General features: G+C 40.9%; 8 protein-coding genes across 8 annotated transcripts; 6 read left to right on the top strand and 2 right to left on the bottom strand.

Annotated features, from left to right (window-relative positions):
• Window positions 1-389: 389 nt before the first annotated feature.
• Window positions 390-1,854, bottom strand: SAMD00019534_052980 (hypothetical protein; the record flags this gene model as incomplete). Its single annotated transcript, XM_012899769.1, has 5 exons — window positions 390-491; window positions 548-584; window positions 656-793; window positions 859-1,324; window positions 1,383-1,854. 5 exons carry the CDS (start codon window positions 1,852-1,854, stop codon window positions 390-392), a joined length of 1,215 nt encoding a protein of 404 aa, XP_012755223.1.
• A 422-nt stretch (window positions 1,855-2,276) lies between these two features.
• On the top strand, window positions 2,277-2,966 carry SAMD00019534_052970 (hypothetical protein; the record flags this gene model as incomplete). Its single annotated transcript, XM_012899768.1, has 4 exons — window positions 2,277-2,413; window positions 2,511-2,602; window positions 2,677-2,765; window positions 2,841-2,966. 4 exons carry the CDS (start codon window positions 2,277-2,279, stop codon window positions 2,964-2,966), a joined length of 444 nt encoding a protein of 147 aa, XP_012755222.1.
• A 900-nt stretch (window positions 2,967-3,866) lies between these two features.
• Window positions 3,867-4,808, top strand: SAMD00019534_052960 (hypothetical protein; the record flags this gene model as incomplete). The annotated part of the gene is made up of 2 exons (XM_012899767.1): window positions 3,867-4,060; window positions 4,124-4,808. 2 exons carry the CDS (start codon window positions 3,867-3,869, stop codon window positions 4,806-4,808), a joined length of 879 nt encoding a protein of 292 aa, XP_012755221.1.
• Window positions 4,809-5,347: 539 nt separating this feature from the next.
• On the top strand, window positions 5,348-6,536 carry SAMD00019534_052950 (hypothetical protein; the record flags this gene model as incomplete). The annotated part of the gene is made up of 4 exons (XM_012899766.1): window positions 5,348-5,356; window positions 5,774-5,879; window positions 6,033-6,299; window positions 6,391-6,536. 4 exons carry the CDS (start codon window positions 5,348-5,350, stop codon window positions 6,534-6,536), a joined length of 528 nt encoding a protein of 175 aa, XP_012755220.1.
• A 4,107-nt stretch (window positions 6,537-10,643) lies between these two features.
• SAMD00019534_052940 (hypothetical protein) lies at window positions 10,644-11,442 on the bottom strand (the record flags this gene model as incomplete). Its single annotated transcript, XM_012899765.1, has 2 exons — window positions 10,644-11,095; window positions 11,172-11,442. 2 exons carry the CDS (start codon window positions 11,440-11,442, stop codon window positions 10,644-10,646), a joined length of 723 nt encoding a protein of 240 aa, XP_012755219.1.
• A 2,609-nt stretch (window positions 11,443-14,051) lies between these two features.
• Window positions 14,052-15,590, top strand: SAMD00019534_052930 (hypothetical protein; the record flags this gene model as incomplete). Its single annotated transcript, XM_012899764.1, has 1 exon — window positions 14,052-15,590. The coding sequence occupies one exon, from the start codon at window positions 14,052-14,054 to the stop codon at window positions 15,588-15,590; it is 1,539 nt and encodes a 512-aa protein (XP_012755218.1).
• Window positions 15,591-16,822: 1,232 nt separating this feature from the next.
• SAMD00019534_052920 (hypothetical protein) lies at window positions 16,823-17,586 on the top strand (the record flags this gene model as incomplete). The annotated part of the gene is made up of 2 exons (XM_012899763.1): window positions 16,823-17,439; window positions 17,523-17,586. The coding sequence occupies 2 exons, from the start codon at window positions 16,823-16,825 to the stop codon at window positions 17,584-17,586; spliced, it is 681 nt and encodes a 226-aa protein (XP_012755217.1).
• A 207-nt stretch (window positions 17,587-17,793) lies between these two features.
• Window positions 17,794-18,351, top strand: SAMD00019534_052910 (hypothetical protein; the record flags this gene model as incomplete). Its single annotated transcript, XM_012899762.1, has 1 exon — window positions 17,794-18,351. One exon carries the CDS (start codon window positions 17,794-17,796, stop codon window positions 18,349-18,351), a length of 558 nt encoding a protein of 185 aa, XP_012755216.1.
• Between the last annotated feature and the right edge of the window lie 577 nt (window positions 18,352-18,928).

Raw genomic sequence — 18,928 nt, 5'->3', positions numbered from 1 at the left:
AATGGTCTCGAACAACCTTTTCATAGAATCTATATTTGATAGATTGATTGAATGATTCAGTTAGTGATTGACCTGCTATCCACCTATCATGTTCCAAGTAATTACCAGTCTGGTGATCAATAGGATGTGACTTGATATACTCATTTGTTATACTAATTCCTTGATTGATCAGTCGAAGTAGTAGATTGTTCAGATATTGGAAATGTCTAACATCTTGATCTTGAGAGTACCCTGGAAGCATTGACCTGAGTGGAAGACATTTCAAAGGTTGGATATTTGCCTGCTTGGATTGTAGTCGATATGATATGTCCATGATACACCTCTCAATCTCACCAATGATGGTCTTGATTGCAACTAATGGATTATGGGATGGTTAACTAATGGCCAAGCTAAGAGTCCACACCATAAACATTCATACCATTGATCTCCAATGTAATTGTATCCTTGAGTCTTGGATACAAGTTCTCATTCATTACAAATGTGAATACATTCTATTTGGATAACGGTTAGTCAAATTGTAGTGCTTCGGTCGGTCATTCATTCATACCTCTATCTTGAAGCATCTCCAAAACATTGAGTAGTCCCTAAAGTGAGTGTTTGATTGTTGTTGTTAGTCAGCCTAGTTCCACGACAATGAGGTGGATTTTTAACTTACGATGGATGTTGGTTAGACAACAAAATGATTGAGCCTGCACCTTGTGTCAACTTCTGGAACCTTTCCTTCTCATCCAACAACATGGTATCATTTGCACATGCGTCATAATAGATATATTGGTAGTTCGAAACTGTGATCCTATCATTGATTCATTCATATAAGTCAGTATAATTGATTTATTGGGTGAATATAGATATACATACTTGTTATTGGCGATCATGAATGCCAAGACATCACGTTGGATATATACTATTAGGGTACCAGATCGGACCGACTGATGTTGATTGCTGATCACCTGGAAAGACTCTGGCGGTGCCTCTTTGGAGAATATTGATTCAAGATATTGTTGGTCACCCAAGTTGGATGATATCCAAAGATGTCTACGCTGGTGATGTTGATGTAGTAGATTGGATATGGTGAGTGAAACTATTGGTTGATGCGATATTGTTGGTAGAAGTGCCAATAGTGATGAGTTGTATTTGATCAGATGAGTGTGGATGTTGTAGTGGACTTGGTTGAAGAACTGATGTTTGGGTGTGTATGCCACAGCAGCCCCAATGTTTGGGGTAGTACTTTTGTTGGCCTTGTGAATGGTATCCCTTGACAGGATACCTATGAATGAATCTAGGTCATTCTGGTGAATTGGTCTTTCAGGTAGTAATGGTGTCTCTGCATTAAATAGGTGTTAGATATACATGGAATAGTTGGTTGCAAACTGAACAATTACCATTGTGTGTGGTGGTCATTGATGATCCAGCTGGAGTGCAAACACCATCATCCAGGTCAAACTCAAAGTCATCCAATTCAATGTGGGTAGTATCTGGTGGTGGACCCATCGACATATCATTGGTTGTTGATAATGATGTCGGTGGTTGTGGAGGTTGGAATTGTTGATCCTTGGGTATAATAGGAGTATCACCACTGCTACCAAAGAATGAGTCAATATCTGGACTTCCATGTTGATGTGGCTGTGGTTGCAATGGAGTCTTTGGAAACATTGGTGATACAGTTATCGAATCGCCATCATCATTATCGTTTTCCTCAATATCAATCTGTATCTCTCCTTGTTCTCCCTGTTGTTCATTCTTTACATTCTGTCCAACATCAACATCAATATCAAACTCAAAGTCTAATTCTTCCAGTACCACATCATTATCATCATCCTTGTCAACATCAATGTACTCTATATTACTATTCATCATTCCTTGGCAATGTTATATGCCTTGCTTCCAACTCTCTATCTCTATCTCTATCTGTCTGGACATGTCAATGAAAGAATGAATAAATGAATGAGTATAGGAAGGATATTGTGAATGGAAGTCCATGTACATGTCCTCCTCCTTAAACATTTCCTTTTCTAGAATGTGTTTAGATCTTGACATGTATATAAATAGTAATGATTGAATGACATGTGATATCTGTTGAACCTAATATGGTCAGTGATACACAATGTCCTTTTTGGGTTGTGTAGATCAACAGAACAATCAACGCATCTCCCACATCACACAAACACACCTAGCGAAAAACAAACAAAGATTAGAAAGTGCTTCAAAAGTTGTCAAAGCGATGAATGAGAGAACATTCAACATATATATAATTACAGATAAATAGAGATAGAGAAATGACAAACTGTAATAGAAGTAATGCAGCAATAGCACCAAAGCTACTAAAACAGGTGCAGAACAAACTGAAAGAGATTCAATTACTGTTTCCAATGACATCAAACTGTATTATAATGGACAAGAATGGAGAGATTATGTAGGTCACATTGTTTAATTGATTGATCGAAAGAATGAATGTATGAATGAATCAATGATTGACACCCTACTCTACAATGATCAATCAATCAATCAAGTGTCGAAACAACATCATCAAGTACAGTTGGACAGAAAGAGAAAGACCTTACAACTACTATACATCAACTGAAGACCTATGCTATAACATTTGGTATGGTTATGATGTTGAATGAACGAGGAGCAAAGATGCAGAGCACTAACATTGTACATACTTTATGATTATAGGTGCAACACTTCAATACCAAGACGAGGTACAACATATTCATATTAGAGGTGATAGTAACATGTTCTCATTTTACTTGGTCCGAGACTCAGTATGTGTTTCGAAACACAACATATCATTCAGATGTATTAATAATAATAATCTTACTCTACTTTACAACACACAGATACTAGCATTCTTTACACAGATGGACTTTGATACAGGAAAGGCATTCAACTTTCAACAGGCTGATGATAAGGTTAAGGCGATATGTGGCGAGTTACTTCATCTGCTCAGTAATACAAAGATATAATGATGTCAAGACAATCAATCAAGATACTTTTGTTGTACAAATAGAATAGAACATAGAATATACATTTCCAATCAATATAAATCAATAGATTGATGATTGGAAACACATTCATTACCCACGGTGCCACCGCTAGCAGCGAGCCAAGTTCAACCATTCATTCAATCAATCAATCGGACGGACATTTCATTCACCTTGTCCAAGAGCTTCCAGAACATGGCCCAAATGAATGAATGTTAAGGGCTTCTCTGAACCAAATTTGGTCCCCATTCTCTTTCCTTTTGGTGAATGGACTCTGTCTCGTGAAGTTACCTCGATGTTTAATTATTATTCAATTTACAAATTACTGCTACATGTAATAGAGAAGTACAATATATCAAATTCAAAGTATGTATTATTATTACCTTTCAAACTCACACAAACATACACAATTGTGTTGTTCATCTGAGAAAGAATAGAGAGGGAGAAGATAAAGACATGCATATTGAGAGCGAATGGAATGAAGTGTGAGTTGAGTTGAATGATGTGTTGGTGTGATGATGATCATCGATTGAGGGTATATATCACAGCACATCAATGTTGTCGGTCCACTGCTCATTCACACACATTCAAGCTCACATCATTCATTCATTCTTCACCACTCTACGCTTTGTGAACAAATACATAAATTGTTTCCATTCAATTCATTCATTCATTCATCCAGACACACATATACAGTAGCGCAACAACATCAACAACAGCATTCGTTCGTCAAGCTCCAGAAGACAGCACTATCAATCAAACAATCAATCAATCAATCAATCAATCAATCTAATTAGTTGAACAGACATATATTGATAATATTTAGATATACATAGATATTGTAGGAATACCTTGAAGAAGAGTCAATAACTATAATATAATATGGAGAAATACGCAAAGATTGAGAAGCTAGGAGAGGGTACATATGGTATCGTCTACAAGGCAAAGAATCGTGACACTGGAGATATTGTAGCTCTCAAACGGATACGTTTGGACTCTGAAGACGAAGGAGTGCCCTGCACAGCAATCAGAGAGATATCATTGTTGAAGGAACTGAAGCATCCAAACATTGTCAGGTATGTGATGGTGAGATATGATGTGAAGCGATGCAAGTCGAACTAACATCATCCATCCAACAGATTGTACGATGTAATTCATACAGAGAGGAAGTTGACATTGGTATTTGAATACCTTGATCAGGATCTTAAGAAGTACATGGATGAGTGTGGCGGAGAGATTGCCAAGCCAACGATAAAGTCATTCTTGTATCAGTTGCTGCGAGGTGTGGCATTCTGTCACGAGCACAGAGTGTTGCACAGAGATCTCAAGCCACAGAATCTGTTGATTAATAGGAAAGGCGAGTTGAAGCTGGCAGACTTTGGTCTGGCCAGAGCATTTGGCATTCCAGTGAGGACGTACTCGCACGAGGTCGTCACACTCTGGTACAGAGCACCGGATGTATTGATGGGCTCCAGGAAGTACTCGACTCCAATCGATATATGGTCAGCAGGATGTATATTTGCAGAGATGGTCACTGGAAGACCATTGTTCCCGGGCTCTGGAACAAGCGATCAGTTGTTCAGAATATTTAAGATTATGGGCACACCCAACGAAGCGATATGGCCAACGATCAAGGAGTTGCCAGAGTACAAGCCGGACTTCCCCGTGCATCCACCTCACCCACTATCATCCATCGTTCACGGATTGGATGCCAATGGATTGGACCTCCTTCAAAGGATGCTCCAATATGATCCAAGTCAAAGAATTACCGCACAGGCAGCTCTAAATCACAAGTACTTTGAAGGTGTAGAGTTACCTAAATAAGCATATCACCGTCCAACACTTCATCATCATCATCCATCAATAGTCTGTAAATACAACATCAACTTTCTCTTGCTCAGCATCCCATCCATCCCATCCCATCCATCCCATCCCATCCACCATTAATAATAATAATACCTCAATCACCAATGTGATACCATGATTGATTGACCTTTAGATAGACTAGTATACCATACATATACATATATACAATATATATATTAAATCAAAAAAAACACCGCTTTTATAGTTCGACCTCCTCCCATCGATCTCTTTTGTCATTGTATTGTTGCCAGAACCTGATCATTATAATCATCTATATTGGATTGTATTATACAAATATATACAATGTCCAAGTTATGATAGAGATACTATTACATGGAATAGTCTACACTCTTACACTTGCAATGCCCCTTTGTTGACCATAACTTTCAATTAATGTAGGTAGGATGGATGGATGACAACACAACAAACTTCAACAAAAAGCCAAGCCATCCAGATGGCTTCTTGTGAATGAGAGTGATGTGAAAAATCTGAATCAAATGAAGTGGGTATATTTATTTATTTTTAATTTTTATAGATTGAATGGGATGAACACACCATCACTATCATTCATTTTGTGAGAGAGTATGGACCTGACCAGACTGGACCAGTTGCTGCCTCTCTATACCCAAGCCACTCACACACACCACTTTGTCCTGAATACCCTTCATCATTCTATCTAGTCTAGACTTCAATATTATTATCATCATCATCAATTCAATCATATCATTATATATATATATATTATCTTGTATTTATAACACACATATCCCTGTAGATTAATAATAAACAACAATGGTATGAATCAATGAATGAACTGAATGAATGAATCATTACAGGAGATGATTGCGATCATTTAGCAAACTACAGCATTCAAAGATAATTGGATTATCGATACTCATACAACAAACAATTGAACAATACAGGTCTATCACTCAAACTTCAACGCAGACGAGAGCCAATACCGTGCTATTGGTAACTTCCCAATCTTGCCAATCAAGACCAACCACAAGGGACCAGCTCCAAAGGCGGGTATGTGTTTTAAATGATAATGATGATGATGATGCGAATGCGATACAAAGAATAAGCAGCATACAACAGCAACAGCAGCATCTATCATCAACTCGAGTTATTGATTGAATATGAACTGACTCAATTCAACTACTACTACTACAACAACAACAGATCCAAACTCAGTTGATTGCATTGATGAGGCTTTGGACTTCTTCAAGGCCAACATCTTGTTCCGCAACTTTGAGGTCCAAGGAAACGGAGATCGTGTCCTGATCTACCTCACTCTGTACATCACCAAATGTCTTCTTAAGATCGCCAACCTCAGCAAGGCCGACGCCGAGAAGCAACTCTTCACCATGGCTCAGGAGCAATTCTCTGTCCCAGGTGAGGCTGCCTTCCCACTTGGAGGTTTGGTTGTCATTCCAAACACCCGTGATGGTATGTATCTGTTATCACACATCATTGTAGTTGTTGTTGTTGTTGTTGTTGTAGTCACTGACATCTTCCATCACTACCTACTACCTTTTAGCCGCCGATACTATGCGTCAAGCATTGACTCAGTTGAGACTTGAGTGTGGTGTTCGTCTTGTCCAGAGATGCTACACCGAGCCAGCCAGACCAAACAAGTGGTGGATCTGTTTCTCCAAGAGAAAGTTCTTGGGCAAGGCTCTCTAAACCCTTCAGTAACATACGTTAGCAACAACAGTAAACAACAAAACATCCAACAACAGCACAGAATCAATTCAGTGTACACCCGTCCTTGATTCATCGTCCCTCTCTCTCCCTCCCCTCCTCTATCCATAACTTCAACCAACCAATCAATCAATCATATTTAACCAACCAAACAACTAAACTAAACTAGCAAAGCAATCATGTGGATGACTAGCCTGTCCCTGCCTATCCGAGCATGGGATGGCCAAACCTATGTTTGAATAAACTAAGGATAATGTATTCCATCAATCAAAGTCTGTTGTTATTTCTTCTTTGCACTGAATTGCTTCTGTACCTTGGTGTAATAGGCCATCTCGTCTTGGCTCACCGATGGTACAAGCGAGTCGACCGCATCCATAAAGTGCTTCTGATAGACGACCACCTGTTGATCTTCGTTCTCCAGCTCCTCATCACTCAACTTGTTCTGTTGTCTCTTTGCTTCCAAAGCATTGATCATGTCCTTGATTGAGTTGGCCAGTGCATCCGAACAAAGCGCGTAGAAGTCCGATCCAGTCAAGTTCATTTGGCATCTCTCCACCACGGCCTTCAAGTCCACATCATCTCCAAGATGGAACCTATGTTCAAGGGGACAAGTTAGTATGGATGCATGAGTGAGTGATTGAGTGATTGAGTGATCGTGTGACACATACTTTCTGGTCAACGCTTGGACTATCTTGAGTTGATTCTCCTTGTCTGTGCTGATGCCAAGGTAGAGCAATCGGTCCAGTCGACCTGGGACCATGAGTGATGGGTCTAGGAGGTCAGGACGGTTGGTCGCACCAATGATAAAGACGTCGGATGACTTTTGCATTCCGTCAAGCTCGGCCAACAGCTGAGAGACGACACGGTCCATCACTCCACCACTGTCGGCGCCATTTCCACGTGCTGGTGCAAGCGAGTCCAACTCATCAAAGAAGATGATGCATGGCTTGGCCTGTCGAGCTTTGTTGAATATATCTCGAATGTTCTTCTCACTCTCTCCAATGTACATATTGATCAGCTCGGGTCCCTTGACGCTGAGGAAGTTGAGCGCACACTCTGTGGCGATGGCCTTGGCCAGCAGGGTCTTGCCTGTGCCAGGCGGGCCGTAGAACAGGATGCCCGAGCGCTTGCCAATGCCCGAGGCAAAGAGATGTGGGTTCTCCAACGGCAGTTGAATCGTGTCCATGATCTCACTCTTTACAGAGGCGAGGCCACCAACATCGTCCCACTTCACATTTGGAATCTTTGGAGCACCAATCGACGATGATTGATAGCCCTGCATCTCGGTCAATGCATCAGAAATATCATCATTGATTATATTGACTCCACAGTTACATATCTCCTCTGGTAGTATTGATCTGTGTCGTCGTGGTTCATAACATGTTAGTATAGGATGGGATGAGGTGGTGGATGAGTAGGAAGAGGGGATACATGCCTCTCTGTATTCAGGACTCTCTTTAGAGCACGCATGCCAGACCTTTCGGCCAAGTTCTTTAGATTGAGTGGCAGGAATGAAGCAGTCCTCATCGCCACATTCTTCAAAGACACAGAGTGATTGATCGGTATAGTCTTGAATATGTTGTTCAACAACTTTAGTCTTTGTGTCTCATCAGGTGCCTACAAGTGATTGATCGATTGTGTTAGTTTGATTGATTTATTGGAATGAATCCAGTGATGGACTTACATCAAGTGCTATCTCATATTTGAACCAACTTCTAAGCTTTCCAGACATGTCATCTGTGGACTTGACTGTGGCAGCAACAATGAATGGATGAGGTGGAGGAGGTGTTGTGGATATTGATCCCTTTGAGCCAGAGTTCATGGTCAAAGTGGTTTCCATCATTGATAGTTTGTCATTGATGGTTTGCATGACATCCTTTAGTATATTGGGGATGTTGGACTCCTTCTTCTCCTGTTGAATGGACGATGGCGATTGCTCCAGCACGTCAAAGTTGGACAGCAACAGCATACATGGTACGGCCTCGGCGGCCTCCTCCAATATGCGCTTCAGATTGAACTCCTTCTCCATCTCATTGAAGCTGTACAGCTGATAGCAATCGATCTCGAATATGTGCAGTCCGAGCACGTTGGACACCTGTCGCAGGAGTGTGCGCTTGCCCACGCCTGGTGCGCCCTTGACCAATATGGTGCAGTTGAAGTTGAAGTCGAACGTGTGGAAGAATGGCAGTGTGAGCTCGACAAGCCTCTTGAACTCTTGATCGTAGACAATGAAGTCGGTCTGCTCGCCGCGACTGTAGAACGATTGGAATTGACCGGGAAGGAGTGATTGGCACGAGCCCTCCTGTATGAGTGTGGTCTTTTCCTTGTCCACAACACATAGATTGTCGCCATCCTCATCAGGAGTGACCGATGCCTGCATGGACTCGACACGGAAGAAGATCGATGATTTGTGAGTTGTTGTCGTGGTTGTCGACTCATCCGAGTAATCCAAGGGGATAGCAAACAAATCACCTTCCTTCATGATCCTCACCGTGTCAAAATACTGACCCAGCTGATGTGTGTACGTGGCGAGACCACTCGATCGATTGCACTTGACTCGTGAGATGATCATCTTGCTGGCCGTCGGGAATGCTGTCTTGCTCGAGAGCTCAGCTTGCATCGTCGTCGATGAAGTCTTGTTTGTCGAACAGAGCAATGGGCCGAGTGGCGTGATGGACAACGCTGCCTTGGGGTCGATGCCAAGATTGAATAGGGAGAGAGGTGGGAGGTAGAGATAGCCATCCTCGATCTGGAGCTGTTTGACCAGGGATGATTGATCGTCGTCAAAGGCCATGATCGAGAAGATCTTGACAACAATGTTCTTGTTGGCGCTGTCGTTGACCAATGACTTTAGTTTGATCTGATTGCCATGGTACAGTTTATATTGTTTTAGTGTTTCCAGTGTTACGATTGCGTCGCAGAGGTAGTTGTAGGTGGGATCAACCAGCGACAAGAAGATGTCGTGTGAGATGGTTGGTAACTGTCTAAGTGTGACCTTGTTGTCCAACAACGTGCTGTTGGCGTTGGGGTTGAGGTGGAACAGTGGTGATGGTAATGGCTTAATGATGAACCTTGATATCCTAAGATTGCTCGATGCCAAAGATGATGCTGGTTGTTGTTGTTGTTGTGTGATTGATTGATTGATTGGTGATGCGACTTCTCCTTGTTGTTGCTTGCGAAGTTGTGATGCTTCATCGGGTCCAACAACAATGATGGTCGTCGTAGAGTCGATTGAACCTTGGAGCATTGGACTACACTCCATCACATCGAATGATAATCGTCCATTATCAATCTGCAATGAACATCCTTGATTGAACAAGACGGACTTTTCAATCAAATGACTCTTGAATGATTGATTGGCTTGATACTTCTTCCTCGTTGAAGTCTCACCGCTAGCACTATCATCCATCACTGCACTGTTGAATGACAGCTGATCATTTGACAACAGTACCACCCTGTCCAATGTGACGGCCGAAACTGGTGTCACTTTGACATGTATAATATCATCCTGCTCCAATCTGAATCTCTTTGCAAACGATGTCGATACATATGCATTTGGTAAAGTTGATGTAGTTGATGATGATGCAGTGTTGTTGTTTGAGATCGAAGGTTGTTTGATTGTGAATGCAGTCAATGTCTCTGGTCTACCAGTTGGATAACATAGATATTGTTGTCTGTCACTATCTGATGATAGATCTTTGTATCTCAATCTATTGTACTTGTCTAATCTATAAACAAACAAGTAATGCTTGAGTGTATCGCCTGGATGTTGTAACTGAGGATGTTCAAGTGTCACTCCTTGATCATCACCTTCATGTTGTTGATCAACAACAACATTGAGCTTAAACCAATGATATTGAAGTATATCTTGTCTCATACTACTAACTAACTATTACTACTACAACTTATTTGAACAATAATGTTATAAGTTATGTATGGTTGAACTAAATTGAAGGGGAGTACATGCTTTTGGAAGTTGTTTGTCTTAAAACAAAAGTGAAGGGGGGAGTACATGCTTTGGTTCATTCTCAAGTGAACGATAGAGATAATTAATAACTTTATTAATACATATTTACAATAGGAAGTAGATTAGGTGAATGCGATATGCTTGGAGGATGATGCTCTTCTCTGTTCCATGTAGTACTTGAGGTTACGTTGAATCTTGTGACGGAAGTAGATGATGGTTCCAGCACCTAGTACAATGAATGCAACGCCAACAACTGATCCAATGACAACATTAGTTGGAACTATTATCATACTTGGACCACCATGACCACCACCACCACCACCATCAGCTCCAACTTGACTAGTACACTGTGTTACGAGTATTGAGTATGACTTCTCACCTCTGTTCAGTTGATATTGGCACGTTGATTCATCCATGTCATCACCAAGTTCATCAAATGTACGAATGTCCACTGATTGGAAGTCACCAACTATCGATTCATATTTGAGGAAGACTATCTCTTGACCCACTGGCACACCCAAGCCCAATCGAATCGACAGAGCGCCATCAAGATATACATCGCCACTCACATTCACTGAGGAAATGGTGTTGGACATCAAGTTAATATACTTATCAATCAATGATCATGGCTCATATCAATGACTACATACCAAGCGATTGATCATCAGTGTCAATCATGATGCGAAGAGTAGATGTTGGTAGTTGGTGACAATCTCCATCAATGTCAATCTTGGTGAATTGATATGATTCTCCAAGTGTACCAGAGTTATTCAATGTGTTTCCAATACGTCCTATTCCAACAATTGATCCCGCTTCCACTCTTACAATGGCATTGGACAGGATGTAGATCGAATCCAAAATGATAACACCAAGCTCTTGTTTGAAACTCTGGAATGATACCACACCATTGGATAACAACATACTGCCATGATTGATGAATGGTACTTGGATGTCAACCGGTGCTCTGAGTGGATTAGAGTACCATCTTCCAACATTTGTGATGACAGGCGATTGATCAGAACTGTTGTTTGGGCCTCTAATGATACTGGTCTGGCAAATAATTGTTCCCATGTTTACAATCTCACTATCACCATCAACTTTGATTGATGAGTTAATCAATATGAGAGTGGAGAGTTGATAGTTGTAGATTGTGGTGTTGTGTAGAGCGATGGAGGAGTTTGGACCAAACTTAGAGTCACCCATGATTAGATTGAATCTACTATGATAGCTTGTGAACAATGCGCCACCAACTTCAAGTTCTCCTTCAACATCCAAAGTCACCAATGATGCAGTTATGTTTCCAGCGACAATATTAATGTTTCCTGTAGAGCTTATTGATGTATCTGATAATGTTACTATTCCACTTATATTAAATACACCATCCTCTTGATTGTTGATTGAAGATGACTCTATCCATCCATTATTAATTGAAATATTGCCATTATTTGATATTAATGTGTGGATAAATGTTGAATCATTTGTTGAGTTGAAGTTGATTGAGCCGGAGTTATTGATATTTGAATATCTGATAAACATAAATGATTGATCAATAAATGATAATGTTCCATTTCCATTGACTTCCAAACTTCCGTTCAGAATAGATATGTTTGAGAATCCTTTGAATATTGTAATATAATGAATAAATATTTTACTTTCATCTGATAGTTGAGTAAATGATGTAGTAGCGAATAATGATAATCCATTCAATATAATATTAGAATTATTATTAATAATCATTCTTCCTATAGTATTAAAATAATTTGTGGTTATTGATGAGTTGTATAAAAATATTGATGATCCATTATTGATTGTAACATTTGATATGGCGTTGATTGAGGATGAGTTAACCATCAAGGTGGAGTTTGAGTTGGTATTATTCATTCCAATAATCAAAGAGTCAACTACTGATATTGCACTTGTTGCTGTAACAAAACAATTGTTGGCAGTGATAATCAGTTGATCTGATGGTGTAAAGGGTCCTGGAGGGTTCCATTTGGAGGAGTCCATATAGTTCCCAAACATTGTTCCATTGGTCCACTCTTTATATTCTTTAGGATATTGTCCATTTGAATAATGAAGAGTAGATAGTAATAATATTAATTTACAAACTATGAAAATATTCATGGTAGTTTAAGTTGAAAGGGAAAAGGAAATAATAATGATGAACAACTATAGAACAGATATAGAGGTGTATTTGTATCCAGGACAGTTGAGTTGATCAAGACAAACTGTCCCCCATTTAAAATATAACAATCAACTATCGTCTAACCCCTTCTTACTTTTAATCACCAGAGTGGTTGGTGTTGACATCAGGATAAAACAATCAAAGAAGTTGTGGTTATAACCAACTTATATTAATCTGTGAAGTTAAAATTTGTTAGACTTTAAGATTGAGGGAATCAAAGTTAAATAATTAAATTACAATTTTAGTTATTTATTTATTGAATTAAAAACCGAATTTTTACATATGTAAAACCGGTATAAAATGTTTTTCTTTCACAGTTGCCCGGATAGCTCAGTCGGTAGAGCGCACGGCTCTTAACCGATGAAAAATGTATTCCCTTCACAGTTGCCCGGATAGCTCAGTCGGTAGAGCGCACGGCTCTTAACCGTGTGGTCGGGGGTTCGAGCCCCCCTTTGGGCGTACTTTTTATTTATCTCTAGCTGAGTTTTTTCTGTGTACTTTTGATCAACTTGGAGACATGGTTTTCAATTGATAATATAATTTCTATTGAATATTATAAGTATATTCTAATAGTTTCAAAGCTAATCTATATATTTACTTATTTTTATTTCTTTAACTATTAATTAGATAAGATAAACCTTCTGTACAAACAGTCAAATATAATCAATCAATCTATTTTTCTAATAATCCACCAAACCAAAATATCTTCATCTCTAGATATTTTAAGAAATTTCGGTTCACAACTATATTGTTATAATAAAGATGTTGAGCACTTGATCCACTCTATATTTTAATCTCATAATGATTTATTACAATGTCAACAAATACAACATTATCACAAGATAATCAACAAGTATACTTTAGAGTACTCAATAATAGAGTGATATTTCGGATAATAGTAAACGAGATACATCTTATACATGATGCACAGTATCAAGACACTTTAATGAAAGATGTCGCCAAGACAGATTCAGGAGCATGGATTGGAACTACTTGGAACAGGCTCAAGTATCATCATTGGACCAACTTTGATCGTATGGTCTCAAATGGCCATTTTGGTCTGTTGCGTGACCGAATCAAACGGAACCTACACATTGATGCACCGGATCTCTCAAAGATCATGTCAATGATCAGATGTAGAGTGGACAATGAAACATTTGACCATATTTATAAACGATACCAACATCTATTCAATAACTCTAGCTTATTAATAGAGTCGATCAAAGTTGGAAACACACATATCACTCAAACATTGTTGGAACAGACACATCCAGTTAAGTTTGATATCAATCATCAGACGATATGGGAGACGATCATTTAGTGTTATTCTAAATCCAGGGTTGAGATGACCAAGTTCCTCCTCGATCATGGCTACATCTCATTGAGTGACTCATTCGACAAGACTGATCTTGCTAAAATGGTACTCACTATACACAGCTGCCTTATCCGAGACGCCTTGCTCGAGCCCTCTGTCAACTTTCCTCAAGGTTTGCCAGCCATCATTCGATCTGTTGCTCACACAAGAATCAATTATATCCTCAAGACAAATGACCAACAACTCATTGATGAGTTGTTACCAAACAAGGTCAATGTCAACCCCGAGGTCAGTCCACAATTGGTTAGATCATTGAGATCTTATAACCTACCTTCATTATCGAGTTCGACTGTGGAGCAGTATTGGAAACACATTGAAAGAATGTCACTTTATGGACTGATCACAGATGACCTCCAACTACTTCACATCAAGGCCATTGAATCACTTGCTCAATCAAAGGAAAAGATGGAGACAATAGTTGGTGTCGTCGAGGACGGATCTAGAGATGGCACATTCGTTGATGATCAGTACAGATTGATAGTTATAAAGATCATATTGGCAAGATTTGACCCTATCAATTCAACATACAGCATCAACCAGGGTGATGCCCTCAGAAGCTATATTAAGACTGGAGATTGTACCCTTATCCCCTTCTTTGTTTCGATGATCAAGGACTCAACTGTGCATGGAAAGGATAAAATGAATATACTGATGGAGGTCATTCAAGATGGTACTTGGACACAGGCCAAGGTCTTAACTGCATTGTTCGACTCATATACGATCGTGTACACCAGTCTCCCAAACCCCATCTTCAACGCCGACAACTCGCCACAAAAGTTAAAGATACTTCAACAACTCAATCTCAATGAGGGAGTTGTCTTGGACATGGTACAACGAGTTTCACCATTCCAAGGATCATTGGAGATGCTCCAGTTCCTGGTATCAGACACCAACAGGGTCATCCGATTCATGTTGATATACCCTGACATCGCTCATTTGTCATACGTGATCAACAATGCGCCAGCATTAATCAATCTCGAAGAACAATTTCAGTTGGCTGTTAAGATGGGCCACCATGACATGGTCGATTTGCTCTTCAAGAATTACACACCTCCATCAAGTCTCAACTTACTTCGACTGACCATGGCAGGTCGTCCTCAGTACTCAATGTTCAAGAAGCTATTGGACCATGGTGTCAAACCAAACGAAACGACATTTGAAAGAATTGGATATATTGGGGACGTGGAGTTGGTATCAATATTGAAGCAGAGCGATCGATTGTATGATTCTGGCCCGTGTATATTTATTGCACGTGCCATCAAAGTGAACCAGACAGAGTTCATCAGGTACATATATAATAATCATCCAACACCATGGATGAAGAAGCAATTCAATTTCCGTTTCCACTTGGACTCCATTAAGATGTGCAATGTTGAACTGCTGGATCTGATCCTCAGCCTTGACCCTTTAGAAATCGATTGGAAAACATTCAACGACTTGGTGGCGACAAAGAAGTCATTCATCAAAGATCCATTGTACACAACAATTTTATCGTGGTGGTGTCCATGAGGTCCAATGAGGGGCCTCTGGTGCATCTCTCACTCAACAGGGGTCTCAAAAGTGCACAAATGGAGGATCACCACCACTTGAAGGAGTGCTTTATTCAACATTTTATTGATGTTTTGCGTGGTGGTGTCCATGATGGCTTCCAATGTGGGGTCCGCGACGATTGAGTGTTTTGCTCCAAGCCAGTGATCAATCAATGAGGTGTTCGAGGCGATGAATCTGTGTTGCTGTTATGTGTTTGTATGATATGTTCGCTTTGAAGAATGACTTGCTTGCATCCTTCTCATACATTTTAATTCAAAATAATGCAACAATAATTCATCCTCTCATATCAACAACCAAACATGTCCTCACGAGTTGATAAATAATCTGCCACACAAAAATGAATTCGACTCTAAGTCGATGAATCTCACGCAGGAGTTGTATGCGTGGACACCTCCACGATTAATTTGTTGTGTGAGTTGATTGAGACAATCTTGGTGGCTCGCCATCCAGACAACATTTCAATGTTGGACTGCTTCCTCAAACATGCCAGTGTTGGAGATAGGACACGAATCAAATCAACAGTGCTTCCATTGTTCACAACTGATTTGGTGAAGAAGGTAGATACGACATTGTTACAACACCTTTTGGACATTGGTGCGTCATTCCAACTAAAGGGCGTGGCTACAATGGCAGCATACAAGTCCAACGCATCTATTCAATCAATATTCACACAATACAAGGATAGACAAGCATCTCTCAAGAAACGTGGAAGAGACACCAATGAGGATGGCAATGAGTCCGAGACCAAAGTGAACAAGGTTGAGAATTAACCACAATGATCAGGACTGTGGCCCTCCATTAATCTCTGAGAATGACTCTGAAGTGAACCCGGATTTGGAATCATTTTACTTTGGCAGTACTTCATCTAATAATACATTGTTATAAATTTATATATATTTTGTTGTTCCTTGTTGCGCAACAGCTTTGGTGAACATGAACTTGTGTCAGATGACTATGAGTTGTCTTGTGTTTTTAAGGAGAAATGAGATAATGATGAGGAGACGGACAAAAGCAGATTACTCTGAAGCAACTAACTTATTTAGTTATTTATTTAGTTAGATACACTTATTATGATACCGATATTTATTCTGCGATTGATTATATCTCGTTTGGACAACATTGACCAGATATGCTTGTCGTTGGTATCTAAACAAATGTTTGAAACTCGCGAACAATACATCAGACTGCACATGCTCAACGATAGACTGTTTATCTATGCCAACACTGGAGACCAAACCAATCACTACCTCCATGCCTACCTCGGCAAAACCTCACTGAACATGAGCAGGTACCAGCGGCTTGCGGTGGCGGCGCACTCAAGGTTTCTTGAGCATAGACATTTGGTCGACTCTGACACCGACGACTGCCCAAGCACTCCCAACAGCAGACTACTCTGGGTAGTCTATCGATGCAAGGCGGGAATGCGGATCAGACCATCACGGTACTTCAAGCAGGTACCAATCACTCACTTGCGCTTTGCAAAAAGCTTCAATCATCCTCTTGCCGATCGATTAATCCCAAGCAGTGTTTGTGTCCTGACATTTGGAAAGTACTTCAATCAGCCAGTACCACGTCTTCCGCAAGGGCTCACATCGCTGACCTTTGGACGCGACTTCAACTGTGAGCTGACGCCAGGCTTGCTCCCATCGATCAAAACCTTGGTCTTTGGCATGTCCTTTAACAAGGCGCTCCGACATGGCTCGCTCCCTGACTCTGTCACCAGGCTGAAGTTTGGAGAGGCCTATAACAATGGAGAGAAGTCGAACTCGCGTTCAATGGATTGTCTTCCACCAGGCGTCATCCCATCGTATGTGCTCAACCTGGATTTTGGTATGAACTTCAACCGACCACTTGTTCCAGGCTCCATTCCGCCATCTGTCACCCATTTAGAGCTTGGAGACAACTTCCCACACCCCTGCCTGCCGGCTTGATTCCTGGATCGGTGCGACGCTGAACTCTTGGTCTGCCTGTGCGTGACTCATATGAACATACTCTCGCCTTGCCAAACTCTCTCCAACATCTAGAGCTAAGTTGTAGATATCAATATGGAGCGCACAACAGTATTCGGATTCCAGCTTCTGTAGTCACTTTCTGCTTCAAAGTCATTCTGAAACAATCGCTCTGCAATGGATCGATTCCAGTCGGCACCACTCATCTCAAGATGGAATTAAGCCCCAACGCTGGACCAGTGGACCGGCTCATTCCAGAATACACAATCCCGTCTACTGTGACGTCGCTGGTTCTGGTCGGCTTCCCAAACATCCCAGCGGACAGGATACCCGCCTCGGTCGTCTACTTGGATCTGGGGAGCAATCTAGAAAGGATCATCGAGCGGGACACGCTGCCCCCATCCATTAAGCAGCTGCGGCTTGGGTCGAACCAAGTTACAATCCTGGCTCGTGACTCTCTGCCATCATCGATAACTGCACTTGAGTTCAGCGGGTTCAAGATCAAGTCCGACAACTGTTCTTGCGAATTTGGCCTCAGGATCGGCATGTTCCAGCGACTCTTTCACTTGGTGCTCGGCCTCATCAAGCTGGTTAAGTTTGTCATTGTCTTCTACGACCTGGACATCCATATCAGGCCACTGTCGCCCCAACACAGCCTTGTTCTTGTCTCTGGCATGCACGGCGGCTTTGTCCACAATTCCATGCTACTGGAGAATCAGGCGTTGATCGCGAGACTGATCTCTGCAATTCCCTTCACCTTAAAAAGATAGACACAGTTAATACCATACATGACAACTTCCATCTTCTGCATCGTCTTGCTCCACATCTTTTATCTCTACTCCACCAACGCATGTCAACCTTGGTGTTACTAATGAAGCTACCGACGAGCTCCATGTCATGAGGTTGTTTGATTTGATCACTGACATTCCTACAAGACTCTGTCATCGTATGATGTGTGACTTCCATTGTTCACTACTGATTTGGTGAAGAAGGTGGACACGACATTGTTGCACCACCTTTGGACTTTGGTGCGTCATTCCAACTAACACCCACCTGAGGTAACAAGAATTTCGGGGGGTAATTTCTTTATGGGTCAAATTCATAGGACAATGACTGATAGATAGACATAAACGGGTAATAATTGTTGTTGTTTATTACAAACCAAAGAAGTTCTTGATGTTGCGCATGATGTTGGGTCTATCTGTCACCATTTGGCTTGATGATGACTGGGTTGTAGACTCCAGTGTGAGTGATTGTGTTGGTTCCATGGCTGTTTTGGATATTCATGGTATTGTTGTTGACCTGGAGGTTGTTCTGGATCATTGTGATGGCCGGCTGTAACCAGCG

This window comes from Acytostelium subglobosum (genome assembly GCF_000787575.1).
Source record: "Acytostelium subglobosum LB1 DNA, scaffold: scaffold9, whole genome shotgun sequence".
NCBI classification, from domain to species: Eukaryota; Evosea; class Eumycetozoa; order Acytosteliales; family Acytosteliaceae; genus Acytostelium; species Acytostelium subglobosum.
Note: the sequence above shows the minus strand (reverse complement) of the source record. Positions and strands in the feature narration are given on the sequence as shown.